The sequence below is a fragment of the Vulpes lagopus genome, chromosome 5 (assembly GCF_018345385.1).
Source record: "Vulpes lagopus strain Blue_001 chromosome 5, ASM1834538v1, whole genome shotgun sequence".
Classification (NCBI taxonomy): Eukaryota; Metazoa; Chordata; class Mammalia; order Carnivora; family Canidae; genus Vulpes; species Vulpes lagopus.
This window is the reverse complement of record NC_054828.1, coordinates 56,926,695-56,947,143: the sequence shown is the minus strand read 5'-3', so window position 1 is coordinate 56,947,143 and position 20,449 is coordinate 56,926,695. Positions and strand designations below refer to the sequence as shown.

At 39.0% G+C, this 20,449-nt stretch overlaps 1 protein-coding gene across 1 annotated transcript in view; it reads right to left on the bottom strand.

Moving 5' to 3' along the window:
* The window catches only part of PTPRR (protein tyrosine phosphatase receptor type R), a 235,325-nt gene that overhangs the window by 190,313 nt on the left and 24,563 nt on the right, over nt 1-20,449 (bottom strand). Inside the window, exon 2 of the mRNA XM_041757500.1 lies at nt 19,310-19,605. Within this exon, the coding sequence (XP_041613434.1) occupies nt 19,310-19,605 (296 nt within the window). The remainder of the gene's footprint in view (nt 1-19,309; nt 19,606-20,449) is intronic.

The window sequence follows — 20,449 nt, the reverse complement described above, 5'->3', positions numbered from 1 at the left end:
TATGTCACATAGTGTTATGAGATAGAGGAATGAAAATCTGTGCCATCATGCCTTATGAATAGTGGGAGCCTGATAAATGGTAGAAATTATTGTTTCTGTTCTTCTTTTATTGTTACCCTATATTCTCTAGATTTGCAATTATCACAAGATTAAGTTTTCTACACATCCCCAGTAAATTAGCAGCTCAGAGGGAACAATGAACATCATTAAGTATAATCTTCATGCCCTATTGCCTCAAAGACAGTGGGGGAACAGATGCTTCCAACATTGTGAAAAATGTCACATTTATAATACAACCTCCTGTCACCAGAATGTCAGAACTGTGAGAGGCTTCTAGAAAAGCCCACTGTCCTTAAGCCATCCTGACAACCATCATGTCCAATACACACACTGTGTTACTAATGCTTGGTAAAGAAGGCCTTAATGATTGCAGCTTCAGGATGTGCGCTTATGGCATTCAGCTGTCTTCAGGCTCTGCAAAGATGCACAGCAACATTTCCACCACAATTTTCACAGTATTAGCATTCACTGAGCAGAGGATATATGTAAAGCAAAATCTTGAAAAACAGGCAAAGGACATGAACAAATTTTAGAACAGATTAAAAATACCACCAACACTTGGGATATACAGGGTCAGGGGACTCCAAAATCCAAAACCAATGTCACCAACTCAAAAGATCTCAGGAGGCAGACAGGAAACCCAAGGAGTGAAAAGAAAGGAATCTACCAGTGGTGGGGCCAGTGCAGAGTGGGGGCGGAGGGGGGGGCTTCTTGGTGGCGTTCCCCTACAATTCCTTTCTCACTCCCAGTGGCCAACAGACCCATCTGTGCATGACTTCAGTTCAGTCTAAGAGCTTATGATTCCTCTGGCTAATGGGATACTTTGCCAAAAAATTCAATAGTGGCAAAGCCAACCTGAGAGAAGGCTGGCTATGGGAGCTGTTTGTCGGCAGAACCATCCCTACATCAAATCGCTCTAAATCCCACTCCTACTTCTTAGGTGCCTACACTCTGTACATTGTACTCTGCTTGCTCAGATCTCTCCCAGCCCCTGACCTGACTTGGCTCTGCCTAGAGAATATTCCAAGTCTAGGATATTCCTCCTTCTTGAGGGCAAAATTATGTAGGGATTATGAATGAAGACTCATTCATTCCCCTAGGACAAGGCCAGGGATCTATTCAGCCCATCACGTACAGCAAGATACATGATCATACCGGTAGCATGAAGGTGTGCTGTACGAGTAAATCCTTTGTTGGCAATATCAGGAAAATTATACAGAGAATCTCTCAGTACCTGAGTGTTGCTGGATATCAAGACTTTATTCATCCTAGATACTGTGGAAATTTGGTGGCCTTATTAGAGTAAATTATTCTGTGCTGATGGAACTTTAGACTGTGACAAGCTGTTAGAGTATTTCTGAGCAGGGGATCTCTTGTCACCTCAAATCATACGTTGGCCTCATTTCCATAAGGCCTCCTTTCCACAGTGGGGAAGTCTGGAAGAGTCTAGAGAGGAAACAATATTGTCTATTAAGAGTGCCTCTTTTGAACCTGTTTTTAAAAAGACAGACTTAATTTTCCTGAACAGAAAATCATGAAAATAAATTTGAGAATCTTATTTTTTAATGTTGCACTCATGTAGAATTTTCATAAGACTATGAACAGAATTGGAGTGATATTTAATTTTTTCTGAAGTTCATTTTACTTTTTAAAGGTTATTTAAAATATCGATTTAATAGAATTTAGGTTCAGATATAAATTTTGTTTCATGTTTGTAAAATTAGTTACTCTTTTTTCTACAGAAGATCATAAAATAGGCTTCATAGAGGCAGGCAAGTTCAGTGCGTAGACACTGCAAAGGGTCTGCTTGAGTTCAAAGCCTGGCTCCAGAGCCTGGCCCATGACGTACTGCCCATCTTAAACGTCTTTCAAAGAAACAATGGGAGAAACATCCTGATGTCTACCAAGCCAACTATTCCAGTCTTTTTAGGGCCAGGGTAGAGATGTGCTAAATGAAAATCTCTAAATGAAATTAGTTTGGTAGAGGACCTGTTCATAGATAATAACTCAATAAATGGGAGCTATTATAATCCATCCAGAGATTTCTGATGTGTCTACTGGAAGAAAGATAACACTAAACATCAAAACAATTTTATGATTCCTGCATTTATGCATGATGTAAATATTTCAAAGTGTTTTTCACATACATCAGTTCATTTCATCACTAAAATCCTTGTGAGTGAAATGGAGCAGATGTTAATATCCTATTTTTTCTTGAGAATAATTGATATCCGGATTAGTACCTAATTCAAGATCCTCTGATCCCTGATGAGCTCTCAGTCTCAAGCAGGCCGTATTTCTGAGCCAATGTGCAAAATGAGTGAGTTAGACAGGTGGTGTGTCAGACCACTTCCTCCACTAGCATTTGTATAACTCTGGAAATCAAGGGGTTAGGATCAGCCAGGCTTCATTGTGTGGTGAACTGATCATGTTGCCAACTTTCCAGGATTTGGAGCTGAGCTTTGAGACTCACTCCCTCTCATCAGTGCCCAGGAGTAATGAAACCCTGAGACGGTAACTCATGCCAGTCAAAATGCCTGGAAAATCTGGGTGGCTAGAAATAATCACAGAGGAACCAAGATTCTTAAAACCCATTTTAGAGACTATTTTCACCCTGAAGTTAACCTGGGTGACCCAGTCATGAAAATAAGTCAGTTTTGTTGACTCTAGAATCAAAGCACAAGGAATTTAAATGACTGATGAGAAGTCTTTAAGAGAGCTGACTGATTTTCTCACTATGCTTGAACCTATAGAACCAAAATACTTGGGTTCCTTTGAAAAGGATTTGATTCCTGGGAGAATGTTGGAAGGACAGGACCATATTCATCATATGCCTCCCTCCTTCTGTGGGCTATCTCCACCGTCTTCAACTGGAGTCATTTGTCCAGGCTAGGGATATAGTCAGGAGGAAGTAGGAGAGAAAATAAATGTTCCCATATACCAACATTTATGACACCATCAAGACCAGAGTCTTTGTAAATTTTAGTGATATGGTAGCAGGATGTAGGGAGAGCAAGTGACAAACTAAAGCATCTGTCAGTATGTCCCAATGGAAATGATCATCCTTTGCTAAGCTGGTGGCGATCTGAGGTTATAAATTTTCCTTGTTATGTGATAAGCAAGTTCTGAGGCTATTAATACCCCCAAATAGACTGACATTGATGGTCAATGGTTTTACAGAACAGAATCCTTTTAACTGCCCCTTATTAGCAAAGTCACCTTTTGGAAAGCAAATTTTTCTTAAGAACTGAATGATTCCTAAAATAGGCTAAAATAATAAGCAGTACTCCTTGGGCCTCCACTGGGAGTTCTATTGACTGATGATCAAATGTTTTGAACAAACACAGTCTTCTGGTTTTCACATCCAAACTTTACAAACATAGCATAGACAATCAAGTAGGTAGGATGGAGGCGTCACCTGGGGGGCTACTGCAGTCAGGCACAGTGACAGGGAGACACTCAGAAAGGAGTCAGAAACTCACAAAGAAGACAGACTGCACAATGCAATCAAAGAAGATGACCGATATGAAATATTCAGAAGAGGCAAGTTATTCTTTTTAAAGAAATTAGAAGTAATAATCACATATAATTTTTTTACATATAAATTTAAATGTAAATATTTGAATAATGATATATAAATTTAAGGAAACTAGAAGTAACAATGATGTCTAAATGCATATATTTACACCTATCATCACACCAAGAAAGAATAACATCATTGCTGATAGAGATAGAAGATGTGGCTACTGTAGCATTTATTGGTACAAATGAAAGATACTACTATTCTTGGGAAGTAAATCCAGTTATATATTATATCAATGCCGCAATCTCACTTTTGGGAATCCATTCCCCAGAAATAAAAGCAACAGCACGTAGCAGTGTATGTTCAAAAATGTTTTTATATTATTCACAGGACTGAAAACAAGGGTAGAAACAATGTGTGAATTATTATTAATGGAGGAGTGGTTGAATAAATTATGGCATGACCACACCAGGTAGCAGCTATATGTACCGTTAAAAAAGAATCAGTCATGACCACCATGACCATTGATTGGAAGTTTTCCATGAGGGCAGCCTGGGTGGCCCAGCGGTGTAGCACCGCCTTCAGCCCAGGGTGTGATCCTGGGGTCCTAGGATTGAGTCCCATATTGGGCTCCCTGCATGAGCCTGCTTCTCTCTCTCTGCCTGTGTCCCTGCCTCTCTCTGTGTGTCTCTCCTGAATAAATAAATAAAATCTTTAATTAAAAAAAAGAAGTTTTCCATGAGCTATCACTGGGAAAGATACGGGAAGAAAAGCAGAGACATGTCTAGAATATTATATTATTTTTGTGGAACACAAAATGATAAAATCATACTACGGGTACATGTGCAAATATATGCACATATCTGTGTGTGAGAGAGCGTGCCTGTGCATATGTCTGTGTGATTATACGAGCGTAAAGAAAATCAACCAAATTCTTAGATTCTTCCCGTGTGAATGATCAAAAGGATATGAGGCTTCAATAGAAGAAGATGGAGCAGATGAAGGGAAGGAGAGGGAAAGCCACAAAGCAACATTAAACAAAAATGACTGCAATAAAAAATGAAACGAATGAGTGACTGCTCACTTACGTAGAACTACACACGCGTAAGTTCATGCTCGTATAAAGAAAAGAGGGAAAGACAAGTGAGAGAGTTAATTCTACCTTGTGAGAACGACCATGACATATCATTAAAAAAAAAAAAAAAAGAGAGTCCCAAAGTTGGTTTTTAAAAGGAGGCAAAGATAAATTATGAACACAAAGCAACTAAAGACTGGGAGAGTGAAAGTCACCAAAAAAAAAAAGGGGGGGGGAGGGATCCCTGGGTGGCGCAGCGGTTTGGCGCCTGCCTTTGGCCCGGGGCATGATCCTGGAGACCCTGGAGCTCCCATGTCGAGCTCCCTGCATGGAGCCTGCTTCTCCCTCTGCCTGTGTCTCTGCCTCTCTGTCTCTCTCTGTGTGACTATCATGAATAAATAAAATCTTAAAAAAAAAAAAAAAGGGAAATGAGAGCCTGGGAAGAAATAAATGCAATCCACATGGTAGACAGATGTCCCAATAAGCAAAGAGCTTCTACAAATTGTTAAGAGAAAAGATAATTGACCTGATACGCATGTTATGAACGAGCAACTGAATGAGAGGAAATCCAAATACCCAACACAGGTGAGATGCTCAGTGGAAATGCAAATGGAAGCAATAAGGAAGTATGACTTGTACTACCTTGGTCAATGGATATGAAGAACAACTAACCACTGCTGGAGAGATTCTCAATCAGTCAGGCCCCCTTATGCATTATTGGTAGGAGGACAAATTGCTACAACTATTCAGAAAAGAACAATTTGGTAACATATTAATTAAAATACTTTAATCTCTCTTTTGAAAATCTCTTATTCATATATATATAAAATATATACATTTATATACATACACACATGTTGTGCATACATATACATGCTCCTCTTTCTCCAGGGGTCTACATATGAGATATTTATCATGGCAGTTTTGCTGTGGCAGATATGAAACATACACACAAAGCAAGAAAACTGCAAATAACCTCAATGTGCACTGAGTCTGAGGATAGTTTAAGAAAGTAGTATATATAAACTTGAAAATTAGGCAGCTATTTAGAAGAAATAAACCAAATTTACATCTAAAGACTCTGAGGTATATCTATGACATTATCATTATTTTTTTAAAGATTTTATTTATTTGTTTGAGAGAAAGAGAGAGAAAGCACACAAGTAGGGAGAGGGAGAGGGAGAAGCAGGCTCCCCACTGAGCAGGAAGCCCAATGACTTATTATTTTTAAGAAAAGCCAGCTGGAGACTAAGTATGACCATGTTTTAAAACAATAATAAAATATATATGCATTTAAAAGAGAGAAATATGTATATAAATTAAAAAGATTTACATTCCTACGTAATTATAAAGGTAAGCTTCCGTTACTGGAGTATGTGGAATCCTTATTACCTGATCTTCCCTAAAAATTGGGATTAAGTTATTAGGTTATCAATTAAGTTATTCCGCATTTGGATTAATAACATCTTTTAAAAAAATAAAAAATCTTCCTAACAGAGGTTCTTGACAATACAGCTCATGTAACGATCCTAAAGGCCATCAACACATTATTCTACTTCAGAAAAATTTAGGTGTATTTATTTATCTGACAGAGAGAGAGAGAGCAGGGCGAGGGGCAGAGGGAGAAGGAGAGAAATCCTCAAGCAGACTCCCTACCAAGCACGGAGCCCAACACAGGGCTCTATCTCAGGACCCTGAGATCACGACCTGAGCCAAAATCAAGAGTCAGATGCTCAAATGACTGGCACACCCAGGCGCCCCATACCTCAGAAAATCTTAGGTGAAAAGAAAGAGACGCATCTTGGAGCAGGTGTTGGCACATTCTGGCTGATGGAAAAGATGATTAGGCTTTCAGCAGGTAAGAGTAGCTGGTGGGAGTTGCACAACAAGGTGGCTCATGACAGCATGAAAAGCCACCAACAGGGAGAGGTGAGGGCTGGCTGTGAGATCCGAGGTCAAAGACAAAGCAAGTAAGAAGGCAGGTGTCCAGCCTCAGAAGAACTGAAGTGCTAGTTGGTGGAACAAAGCAGACACTCAGGAAGGGAAGAAGATGTCAACGGCCCCGGTAATTAGCAATGGCACACTAGCAGGGTTTTGGCAAGGGCCGCCACATGCAGCTCCAGGGGATGCTGTGGGCTTCAACTACCACCCAAAGGGTACCTCCTAGATTTATACAACAAGGGAGGAAGCTGTTACAGTGCAGAGATTTTTTACCCCAAGATCAGAGGAGATTAAAATGGACAACTCTGCTGATTATCCTCACCATCACCACCACCACCATGATGGTGACAACTGACATGGTGAAAATGTGTTATGCTTTACAGGAAAAATTCACTGTCCTATAAAAAATCAAAGCAGGTAGCCAGGTCAGATATACAATCATCATTAACAACAAAGACTCAGAAATGTTCATTGACTTGCCCAAGATCTCAAACGTAGTCAATGGCCAAACAGGCATATGAACCCAGGATGTCTCCTTCTGGAACCATCTGTTCCCACTGTGTTCACAATGAGAATGAAGACTGTTCCCTGACATTCAGAGTGGCCTGCTGAGCAAAGAGCCAACAGATCATTGTACACCTTGTATTCCTTTCATATGAACTGTATTTTCTTGTTTTTTTTTTTTTCAAACCTAATAGGTAAACAAATTTCCCCTTGAGGGAATTTCCTGCTGTGTAACATTCAGACAACCTGTTCGTGCTGATGGCTATTTCGTTGTAGTGACTATTTTTTTAGACAGAATGTGTCACAAAAAGGGATTATAGCAGCTTATGAAAACACCTATACTACAAAATAAAACTGAATAAAAATTAAGGAAATGAGGAAATTGAATTAGAAGGAAAATGAGTGAAGAAAAGCAAACATCCAGCCAAGAATGAAGCTAGTTCACAAAATAAATAAGGCACTCAATAAAGTTCTCTATATTTGCTAGAGGTAGACCACAAATTTGGCTCATAGCTTTTTAGCAGGGAAAGAAAGAAGGAAACATGATTCACAGCATTTAAAAGATATAATTACAAGCCAACCAGTGGCTCAGGAGAAATACAAGTATTCTTGGTACTAAGACTGAGAAGTTTTATTTTCCGTTGTTCCATATAATGCTAATAATAGCAGCCAATTTTTATAAGGATCTTACTATGTGTCAGGCCTGATGCTAAGTGCTTTGAATGCTTTATCTCATACAATTCCTACAAAAATTCCGCAGGATGGGTCTTGTTAGTATTTCTTTTTTACAACTGAGGAAACTGAAATGCAGAGATGGTAAGTCAGGCCCTGGGGAAAAAAACACAAGTCATAAGTGCCTGATTTGGGATTCCAACACAGTTCTGCTGATTCCAGAATTATTATTCTTTCACATGACTTCCATTTAGGAGCTATACCTTGATGCAGTCTCTAAGTATCCTTGAATACCCAACAGAATCCCTCAAGATCCAACATTATATAGTCCCCACTGTGTTCTCTCTGCCACCAGAACTCATTTAAAAAAAAAAAAACTTATTTATTTATTCATGAGAGACATACAGAGAGAGAGAGAGAGAGAGAGGCCGAGACACAGGCGGAGGGAGAAGCAGGCTCCATGCAGGGAGCCCGACGTGGGACTCAATCCTGGGACTCCAGGATCACACCCTGGGCTGAAGGCGGCACCAAACTGCTGAGCCACCTGGGCTGCCCTCGGTTTTGTTTTCTTCAGTGCTCTCAGCACCACCTGAAATGATCATGTTCAGCTGTTTACTTATTTTATTGTCTTTCTCCTATTAGTATGTGAGCCACATAGCGGCAATGATCTTATCTTTTTAATCTTCTACTCAAGTCTGTTTAACTGCCTAAGACATGTGAGGCATGCAATGATATATTTGAATAAATGAATGCTGCAAGGAGCAAAGAGTAGGTGTCCGTTCAACATGTTTGCATGTCTGAAAATTCAGTTGCTCCTACTTGTTCTCAGCTCCTTACAGATGTTACTCATATATTCTTCCCCAGTCTCCATGACTTCTACCAAAAATGCATTGTATAAAAAAAAAATGCATTGTGTCCTATGACTTGGCTGTTTTCATAATCTGGCTTGGTGTAGACTTGATTTTATTATTGAAAAAATTATACTTAAGAATATAGATGTCACCATCACTTGTCACACACGAGGAGATTTTTAAAATTCATTTGTCCATAAAAAATGATTAATGATTTTTAAAAGCCTACATTCAAAGAATTTGCCTCATGGCCTATTCAACATAATTTTGCTATTTGTTGCCCAATATGTCCTATTGAAAAACAGACCAGTTCTAAGGAAGAGAGAGAAAGCAACATGTGCTTAAAGCACAAAGAACCAACATGAACTTGTTCTGGTTAAACACCCACTTTCAGTTGCCATGTTTTCAGGCCAGAAAAATAATCAAATTCTTAAACAATGCAGCTTCACTAGGTCCATACTGGGAGCATGAAATAATTAAGGGGAACTACAGACACACAAACATATATAAACCCCAAGATATTCAGAATAATTGATTGGATGACATTCATAAAAGCAATTCAGGAAATCCTAGAATAAGACAGATTTTTAGCCCTGATTGCCTTGATGCATATTCTCAGCATTCTCTAAATCTTTCAGGACTTCTTGGAATTCGTGTCACATTTCCAGAGAAGAGGGCAAACAAATCTCATAAACACATCTCCTCCTGCAATCTTAGAAATTGTCTGTGAACATGGGGCCTATACCTCAAAAGAGGGTCTTTCTCTTCCTTTTTCTTCGAAGTTATCTAAGTTGCTAACTCGTTTTAGTGAAAAGGTGAAATCATATGAAAATGTAGGCTAAATGGATAGATATGTAAAGCTGATGATGTCCTCTTATTTTTCTGAATTCAAATGATCCAAATATGGCACACAGGTACTGAAATAACCAATTTAGGATAAGAATAATGGCTGGATTATACTTTCATACCTTAAAAACAAAATTTGGAAATACTTAAAGTACATTATGACAAATCTCCTTATGAAAAGGCAATGATAAGTGGCTACACTGATGTGATACTGTGATTATAATTTTTTTTTAAAAAAAAACAATTTGGGTGTCCATCGAAAGATGGCAGTCTGGGTGGCTCAGTGGTTTAGCGCCACCTTCAGCCCAGGGCGTGATCCTGGAGACCCGAGATCGAATCCCCACATCAGGCTCCCTGCTTGGAGCCTGCTTCTCCCTCTGCCTGTGTCTCTGCCTCTCTCTCTCTCTCTCTCTGTGTGTCTGTGTCTCTCATGAATAAATAAATAGAATATTTAAAAAAAAGAAAGATGAATGGATAAAGAAGATGTGGTCTATATATACAATGGAATATTCCTCAGCCATTAGAAATGACAAATACCCGCGATTTGCTTCAACGTGGATGGAACTGGAGAGTATTATGGTGAGTGAAGTAAGTCAATCGGAGAAGGACAAACATTATATGGTCTCATTCATTTGGGGAATATAAAAAATAGTGAAAGGGAATAAAGGGTAAAGGAGAGAAAATGAGTAGGAAATATCAGAGAGGGAGACAGACCATGAGAGACTCCTAACTCTGGGAAACGAACAATGGGTGGTGGAAAGGGAGGTGGGCGGGGGGTTGGGGTGACTGGGTGACGGGCACTGAGGGAGGCACTTGGCAGGATGAGCACTGGGTGTTATGCTATATGTTGGCAAATTGAACTCCAATAAAAAATAATTAAAAAATAATAAATAAATAAACAAACAAACAAACAAATAAAATTAGGTATATGGGTCAGTTAAAAACAAAACAAAACAAAAAAACCCAACATTTTGGTCTTCATCCACAGTTCCTGGCACAAAACTCCTAAAATTCTTGTAGTTTCACATCTAACAGCAATAGGGGCATCTTTTGTCATACTCTATGGTTTGGTTCCTGAATTAACTCCAGAGCCATAAAGGTGAAACAGGTGTCTTTCATTATTCATAACAAGCCCTTCCAATCAGTTTTATGTCAATAAGGTGACTTTTGGAAACACCCTAAAGATGGGCAGTCAGGTGGCCAAAGAACCAACCAAGTGATTAGAGGGATAGTTTTCAGTCCCACCCTTCAACCTCTGGGAAAAGGAGGGGAGCTGGAAGTTGAATAATCACCAATGAACAATGATTTAGTCAATCGTGTCTACATAATGAAGCCTCCATAAAAACACAAAAGAATGGGGTCCAGAGAGCTTCAAGGTTGGTGAACCTGTGGTGACGCCAGACAACACATGAAGGCTCTGCACTCCTTCCCTCTGTCTTATGCCCTTCATGTTTGTCCTCTGCATCTTTTCCATTTCCCTATCCCTGGATCACAATAGCTTTTCTTATTAACTGGCATTCTAGTAAGTAAAAGGACCTGATGCTATCTCCAACTGGATAGTCACAATTGAGTTAAATCAAAGAACACATAGCTGGTGTCACAGAATTGCTTGGTGTGGGAAACTTGCCACCTCTTCACACTTGGTGGCCAGACATGTCATAAAGGAAGCATTGAGAGTAACGTAAAGAGTAAAAGAGAGATGTAGGAGGAATTTTTCCCTTTATGTTTTGGTGTGAGAAGTGGGGTTTGCTAGAACAGTCTTGGCCCATGGAAATCTGTGGTTTGAAAGAGAAATGATGACAGGACAAAGGGTAAAGGACCTCTGATTCCTGGGTGGCCCTGTGGTCACTCATGGTGTGATGCTTCATGCGTGCTGCCCGCAGTTACTAAGGGTAAAAGTTGCCGATGAGGAAGCTCTGTAACTTTGCCCAGGGAGACAACCTCCCAAAGATGTTTAGCTCCTGTCTTTTCCTTAAGAGAAAGGAACAAATCGTTTCTGCTACCGGAGCTATGGAGATCAAGTTGAGGGAATGAAGGCATTTTAGCAAAGGTTTATATTTGCTAAATGTTTATATTTGCTAAATATAATATTTAGCAATAGTATCAAACCCATCATGCACAGGCAGGGTCAGAAGCCCGGAAAGCCCAATATGCTTATCCACTAGCAATCAGAGTTTAAAGTGAAGCATCTTATAGTAACAATAACAAAACAAACAAACAAAACTAAGCATGATTCATAGTGTTTATGATTAGAAAGAAATAGAGGAAGAAAGAAGGAAGAAAAGAAAGGAAGGGGGACAAAGTCATTCACAGAAGGTACAAGAGAACAGTTCTTAACAACTGGAAAACCCAAAGCACAATTTTTAGAGAGAGACCTGGGGAGAAAATATTTGCTCCAAAGAAAAGTTACCCCCTTTGTTCATCTGCAGACACCATTTGTTTCTACAGTACCATAGAAATTTTAGATTACAAAAAAGTTGTTAGCCTCCAACAGAAAGACACAGCACTTTCCAACTTTCTCAATGACAAATCCTGAAATACAACATTTTATGTGTTTTTAAGCAGAACATCCCCCCCCCTTTTTTTTTGTCCTACTAACTTCTTTGACTGCTTTCAATATTTCCCTTGCTTTTGACTTAAGATTTATGCAACGTAAATACTTTGGCCAAGTGAAAGAAATAACAGAACCCATATTACAGTTACATATAGAGTTCATAAAGAGAGTAGTTTCCTTAAGACAAACTCCCTAAATTTCTCAATAATATTAATCAGGCAGCTACAATGAAAAGAACACTATGTTTGTCACAGTCAACACTTACTTCTTTTCAGAATTAGCTATCTTAAACCACTGAAGGTATTGGGAATATAAGTCAATACATAAAATGGTAAAATCTGTTATACAATGGAGTTTTTAGCAGTTATTAAAAATGATGCTTTATAGTTAATAATACATAATCTCCTGGATTATCTATTATATATAGATCTATAATATATCAATATATATTATAGATCTATAATAATAGATAGTCTCCTGGACACCAGGAAATGTCAAAAATACACACTAAGTAAAAAAACCTACAAGCTTTATGTATGCAGATTCCATATATCTGTAAGTCTATACCTATATATGAAACTATATAGATATATATATCAATATGACATTATTACCTAACAGTTAAGGATTATTTTTATACCTATTTTTCCTTCCCTATGTTCCTAAATATTCTGAAAGTCTATGAAAGTACATTACTTTTGGAGACAAAACAAAAATATTACTAAATATCCAATGTCCAATTAGTATGATAATCAATTAAACCAGTTCTCCTAAGACTCTAGTCATTCTAATATTGAGTCTAAGTGATCCAAAACAAGCAAATGCACTGAGTAGTCCAGTGTCAAAACTTCACATAGATTTTGCCTCAGCTTGACCTCTAGCATTTCCAGAATGTGTTCCAGCATCTTCCTTGCTGCTTTAGTAGTGAGAAATGGAGAAAAGCAACAGATGGCGACAATTGTGACTGTCAGGATGCCAAGCTCCAGAATGAAATTTCTACTTCAAGACAATTTGAAGGGGTACAGTAATATCTGGGGATTTTAAGCATAAAGATTTCCAAAATGCAAATGTTTGGGATAAAAAGAAAGGTGATCATGTAGGAAGATCTGATAGTTTGATATAAAGGATTTAGATTAAGAAAAGAGCAAAAATTTAACCAAATTTCTGAAGTAGATTACAGAATTTCTTCTTCTAGACTTTCTCAAAAATAAAACCTAATTTGACACAACATTTCCTTTCTTCTTCTTATCATCGCTGACTGGCCAACATGGATCTTTTACCTTTTACTCTCTGGCTTCAACATTGAGATGTAGCTATCCATGAGTGTATTTTCAGAGGATGAAAATTAACATTATCATTAGCTTGAGTAAAATGGAATCCATAAAGTTAAATTTTCTTCTGAGAACATTTATAATACTTTCCCAAGGAAAACCAAATGATTTATGGTAAAATTATAAATGTTTGAGTTTTGATGTCAGACAAATTTGGATTTGTATTGTGCCTGGCCCTTACTATTAACTGTATAGCCTGGAGAAAGTTAAAGACATGGGGCCTTCTTTTCTTTATCTGTAAACTGGAAACTAATCACGAGGGTCTTTTGATGCCTGAAGGCTCTTCACAGACATAGTTTCTTCCATCATTACTCCATATGATGAAATTTCTGTAAATGTGAGCATGCCGTCCTTTGCTTTCAGCATACAGTTCCCCTTCCTGACGTTCATAGGTAAGGGTACGTAACAAGCAATGGAATAATACAAAGATGCCCCAATTTTGCTTTGAAGATTGTGGTACCCACACTCCAAACTAGTCCCCGGTGCTCCTGGCCTCCTAGTATTCATGCCCTCTGTAGTCCCCTCCTGAATATGGGCTAGACCCAGCGACTCATGCCTAATGAATAGAAAAAGTGGAAACGATGGTGTGTGATTTGGAGACTAGGTCAGCATGGCAGTGTGGTGTCTCTCTCTCTCTCTTCACATGATCTGGGGAAGCCGTGTTGTGAGCAGCCCTGTGGAGATGTCCATGTGTGAGGAACTGGAGTCTCGTGGGAGAGCTTGCAAGCGGAGCCTTCAGCTCGGTCAAGTATGCAGACACAGCCCTGCTGACAGCTTGACAACAGTAACCCCTGAGGCAAAAGGACTATACAGCTAATGGGCTCCCAGATCCCCGACCTTCAGAAACTGTGAAATCATAACTATCTCTCATTTTAAGCTGCTAAATATTGAGGCAACATGTTATGCAACAATAAGCAACTAATACACAGATCAAATCCAAGATGACAAAGTTGGTGGGGTCTACAGACAAAATACCATTTCTCAAGGAGGACGGAAATGCTTCTAAAATGTATACACTTATCTGAAAATCAAGAAAAAGGATTGCATATTTGATTATTTCACAAATGTACCACCATAGTACATTTTTCTTGCAGGCTTTTATATTTATTCCCTCTGGGAACTTAGGACCAGTGTCCCAAGACTGTATTGGAAGACATCTGAGTCACATTCTACATTACAGTCACATTCTACATTCTACATTCTACATTCTACAGTACATTACATATCCCCCTCCTTCTTCTTTTTCTTACATCCATTTAGCGTTTTGTACTCGGTATTTAGTATTTGACTCCAATACCCCTTCACACAAAATAAGTCCTAATTTTCCCAAAGCCGGCATTAGAACCACACTTTCTGTGAGTTGCCCACCACGAGCTAGTCACTTAGCTCAGGAATGAGCCCATGCACCTGCCTCCACTATAGCTCAACACAGCATTCTTGTCCCCCACCCCCCCGCCCATATAAGCTGCCTATGACAAAGGGAACAGTAGTTTTCACAAATTTGAGACATAATATCACGCGTCTAACAGATTGCACTAAATCACAGTCCTAACTGGCAAACGTTCTGGGTGTTGAGGCATGAATTTTCTCCTCTCTCAGAGTAAATCTGCTGCCCACCAGGGCCACTGTCAGAAAGTTGAAAGTATAGCCTTCGTCACTCATTCCTGAGTACAAGAATCACCATTACTGAGGCCACGTTGTAGGTCCTCATATCCTTATTATTTCTTGAAGGGGCTATTGTGTCTTAAAAGCTGAAGTCCAGATACTCTGCTTTAACACACATTTAACTACTCTCTGACATCTATTCTATCTTTGCTTGTTAATAGTGTCCCAATTTTTATTCAAGTAACCTCCCCTCCCATAAACAGCTTGTGGGTTTTTAGGGATGCTCTAGGGGTGGAGCATGTAGTTTAGGCTTGGGATAATTAGTCTAATTTTACCACCAGGCTGCAAATTGTTCAGGGATGAAGTGAGTAATTAACTTAAATTGGACTAGTCATGGAGATGCCCGGGATATTACTGACGGCTGTTAAAAGGATCATTCTTTTCCAATAAATATGAACCTGCAAGGATAAAACTCCAGGAGGAAAAAGAAACTATGTTGAGATGAAGAACAGAGACTCAGAGAAGGAGGTCACCCCAGTGAAAGCAGAGTGAGGAGACTGATCCTGGCCAATTATTTGTCTTCGATCAAACCATACCTAAAGCTAGACGTACTACAGAAATGTTACCTGAACTACGGGATTTTCTCCAGTTTGGACTGAATTCTTGTCACCAGCCACAAAATATTCCTAACTGGAATTCCTGACATAGTAGAATTTCACTGGTAGGTATGTAGGTTAAATCACCTTTTGGGATATTCCCTATACAAATACAAAATTATGATTAAAACAACGTCTTCTGAGGCACCTGGGTAGTTCAGTCCATTGAGCGTCCAACTCTTGGTTTCCGCTCAGGTCGTGATCTCAGGGTCATGGGATTGAGCCTTCAGTGCAGTCTGCTGGAGATTCTCTCCCTCTCTCCCTCTCCCCCCCTGCTCTTCCCCCTTCTGACTCTCTCTCTCTCTCAAATAAATAAATTCTTTTTTTAAAAAAACGAAATAATATGTCTTTTGAAAAAGTGTCCACCAATTACTCATCCATATCACATAACACACTAAATGCTACAAAGTTTATTTACTGTGTCCAGGCAGTGAGAAGGCTGGACCCTCTAAGCCCTTCAGATCACATCTAGAAATTGTCTCTTTCCCTGCAAGGTGAAACTCATAAACTGGTCACCAGCAGAGCCAAGCTCAGGTGAGGCAGAGCAGAGCTCAGGGTGTAACTGAAACCCAGCCAGGCAAAGCATTTGGTTTTACTGGTCCTCTAAATCAACTGCCTGATAAAAATATTTTCAGAGAAAGTTGTGTCCAAAAAACACAGAGAATGTCTGTCTGCTGGTCTGGGTGAATGGTGAGCAAGACGGGAAGCCTTAGGCATCTAGGAAACTCACAGAGTCCATCTAGGACTCCGGGACATTCCCCATCATCTTCTTAGGTGCTTAGAGAAGTCTTCCTTCTGCCCTAAGACCTGCCACTGCCACTGTATCCTCTCTTTTCTCCTCCTTCCTTCCTCCCATCCATGTTCTCCCCCTCTTCTCATCATCCTCCTCTTCCTCCTCTTTCTCTTATCCCCCTCCTTCTTCTTTTTCTTCCTTTTATTTTCCTTCCTATGAAGACCATCCATTGAAGTCAGCCATAATCCCCCCCACGTTTTAGATTCCAAAGCCCTCCTAGTCCCAGTTTTCATAGATTTTTCCCAGGCTAGAACATTCTTCACTCAGCAACCTAGGCTGAACTTGCTGAACTGGAAAAGCCTGCAGCTGCTTCCACTCTACCACTTTCATCCATACCTCTCCTCTCCGATGTTGGGGACTTATAACTATGGCATCTCCAGCACACGTTTGTTTAAAGCCATTTTTTTGACTCCTACTACAGCACTGACCTTGAGGACATTCATATTCTGTCCATATTGGATTTGTGCAGAAATCCTAATAACAGCTTCTTAATTGAGCTTCTGAAATGTAATTAGCATTCACTGGGATAAACATTCTAATTATGCTGTTCTCTCCTCGGAATAAACGAACTACAGATTTTCCTGGTCATAAAAGAAAGAAGAAAAAGGAAAAAAAATTCATTTGTGGACAAATGCTCTAATGAAATGCTTTGTGGAGACAACTGGGAATCAGGAAAGGAGGAGTGACACATACATCTCTCACGTCCCTGCTCAATTTCTCATTCTAAAATTCATTGTCTTAATGATGTCAGAAACAAGAGGGAGAGAAAAAAATTAGGGGGGGGGGGGAGTCTTCTCTCCCTCTGTCCATGGAAGCCTTAAAAGTTACATATATATTTTTTAGAAGTTGTCACCGGTATTTTTACTCTGGCTGAAAAAAAAAATCCTAGTAATTTCCCTAACTTGGGAAACTAATACTCATAAATACTGCTCATCTTGGTATAAATTAAGCCATAAAATAATTCTTTGGTACCCCTGGGATATTCCTCAAGTGACACAGTCTCTCTTGATATATATATATATATCATAAATATATATGAGTGATATATATATATACATATATGTATATATATATACCTAAACACATGTATACCTTGCTACACAGTCATCAATTACTCTATCAAAGTCATTTAGCCCCCAGTTCTCTCTCTTTCACCATCTATACTTCATTTCCAAACCTCTTTCCTGGATAGAATGAACCTTCAAACCAGCTGATACTTGATTGAATGTTGACCGTCTGCTGTATGAGTCAGCGGAACATTATTGATTTATTTAAAAATAACCCTATTTCCCTGGTTTTCCTACTAAATCACACAGGCATAAGTAACATCAATAGAGTACAGAAAACATTAACACCAGCCACTGTTGCAAGCTACCACAGCCACAGCATGGTTAGAGGCTAGATCAAGAGAGGTTAGGGAAGGCTAACACAGCAACATCTCCCGTTGCCTTCATGCAATCATCACTCGTTGGAAAAAGCACAGCTTCTTCATGAGTTTCCAAACCACAAATAAGCTAAAAGTGGAATGTCTTGCTAGAATTCCTTATTGATGCCTTTTATCCTGTGTAATATTAAATTAACTAGACAGTCCATTGCCTTACAAGATAGAACAAACCTCCCGGACAGTAATTCACGGTGACTTTAAGAGGTGATAACTATGGGAATATGATGGTCACCAGGGGAATATCTCCCCGAGCCCTCACATGGACACAGGCACATCCAGATAGAGCCACTTCATTAACATCATTTATCTTCACCAAAGAGACAGAGTACATGGCTTTCACCTTCAGAACATCTGTTATTCATGTAAATGCACAAAATTTGTTCAAGTATTTTAGGAGGCCAAGTGACCCACATAGTTTTGTAACAAGAGCTCATCTCATGTTCTCAATTTATAATTTTTTTATTGAATTACTGACATTTCCTCTCAGACATTTCCCAAAGAAAGCCAGAGATTCCATTTCATTTGTCTCTATTTCTGGATCCCCCAAATGACAACTGGATCATAATAAATACTCCTGTGTATGCTAGTTGAAAACATCAATGAATAGATCTTTGATTGTCAATACCAAGTAACATGTCCTATAGGCAGTAGGTTAAAAAAAGAAAAAAAGATTAGGAAAAGCAAAAAAAAAAAAAAAAAAAAAAACCCTTATTAAATCTAATTACATTTGGTTCATAGAGAGGTTATCAAAATGCAAACATGGTTTAATTGAATGACTTGGCCTTAAAAGTCAACATATTTGATTATATTTGGGGACAGAAATGCAATAACAACCATTTGGTTACTGATTTATAGTTTTAATGTGAATCCTCCTGTTGTGATTTTAAACTTAAGAGAGACTATAGTCTAAACAGGGCATCAACCTCAGGCTGTACTTAAACTATGACACCTCCATAAATCAAGAAACTCTGGCCTGGGTTACATACCCTAAGAATACAAGCAATGGAACCACTGCATTGGTGGTTAGGATATTAGGAATATATCAGCGATATTAGGAATATTATCAATTACTCCCAAACCACTTTTTTATTCCAGTGACAGAAAATGATCTCTCCTCCATAACACCTTGTCCTTTCAGTGGTCTCTCTTCATTTGTGACCAGAGATCCTTAGTTAAGTATGATTTATTTATATACACTGAGACTGAGCCCCACTCAGAACAGATTATCACAGAAGACAGAGGCTCAGTGCATAATATGATCTACTATAACTGCAAGGCCTTCCTAAAGCCATTTTTTATTTAAAGATTTATTAAGTACCTACATGTGCCATGCACTGTGCTGTGCACACAAGCACACAGACATGGTTTCTTATTAGTTTGTTCCTTTTTTTTTTTTTTTTTTCAAGCAGCCACCACAGAGGAAAGTGTCAGCATCAGCATAACCCAATACTTACCACCACAATGACATTTGCTGCAGGGATTGGAAGGTTTTCCACTTCAAGATCCTGACCAGCCATGGCCAGCAGATTGAGCGAAGGGTCATCTGCAGGTCTAGGAAATGCTGAATTAAGTATTTGGTGGCGTTTGTTTATTTGAGCTTTAGAAGAGGCATGGTAGCTATGTTTATATATCTTTTGTGGGGCTATATCCAGGCTCTTCTCAATGTCTTGTGAATGGTGATAAATGAATGCTGGCTTCCCGCTCTTCTGATGAATTTCCAAGAATTGATCATTATTTGCTGAAAAGCACCCTGAAAAGAGGAGAAAGCAAAAACAAACATCAAAGACCTTCTTCACTGAGATGAGTAGAAATATCTGATAAGGAGAATTATCTATCCTCAAGTCAGCTTTAAGACTCATGAATTTAGATTAACTGGTCTCCACCTTTTCCCCTACTTCATTTTCCCACAAATTCCACACTTGGCTGTACAGAGGCACCTCAGAGATTTTGGGTGGACAGAAGTGGGTGTAGTTTGAAAAAGTCCTATTTATCAAATGTCCTATTTATCACCTATTTACCTCTTTTAGTCCAGAATTTCTTCCTTTACCTACACTCCCAGTTCTAACAACCAGTTGAGCTTCTAATCCTAGATGTCCTATCTATTCTTCAAATATTTAAGCTTTCCTCCCTTTAATCCATAGCCTTTCATACAATTCTTATTTTATATATATTTTATCTTGCTTATAGTTAGCAATAGTATAATTTTTTCTTAAATGCTTGTAGGATCTTTTTAGCTGAGGGCAGAAATCTGAGGATACTCTGTGTGGTAGCAACTTCCAATTCTGTAATGATATCCATTCTTTCCTTCTTATTTAGTATGATGGCCATCCAGATAACAAAATACATTCACCTTTATTTCTTCAGTGAGGTAAATACCCATGGACTTGAATAGCGCTTTCTCCTAGTTGTCATCGGCCATAGGAGAAAACAGATAACATGCACGTAGGAGCCCAAAGAATTTCACTAGGTCAAGCAACAGTTAGCAAAGCAAAGTTAAGATCTTCTGTGTAAGAAGGTCAGCAGAGTAAGCAGATCACAACACAGTGATGCCACCCACGCAGTGCCTAGCAACCTTGGGCACCCCAGATTTTCCC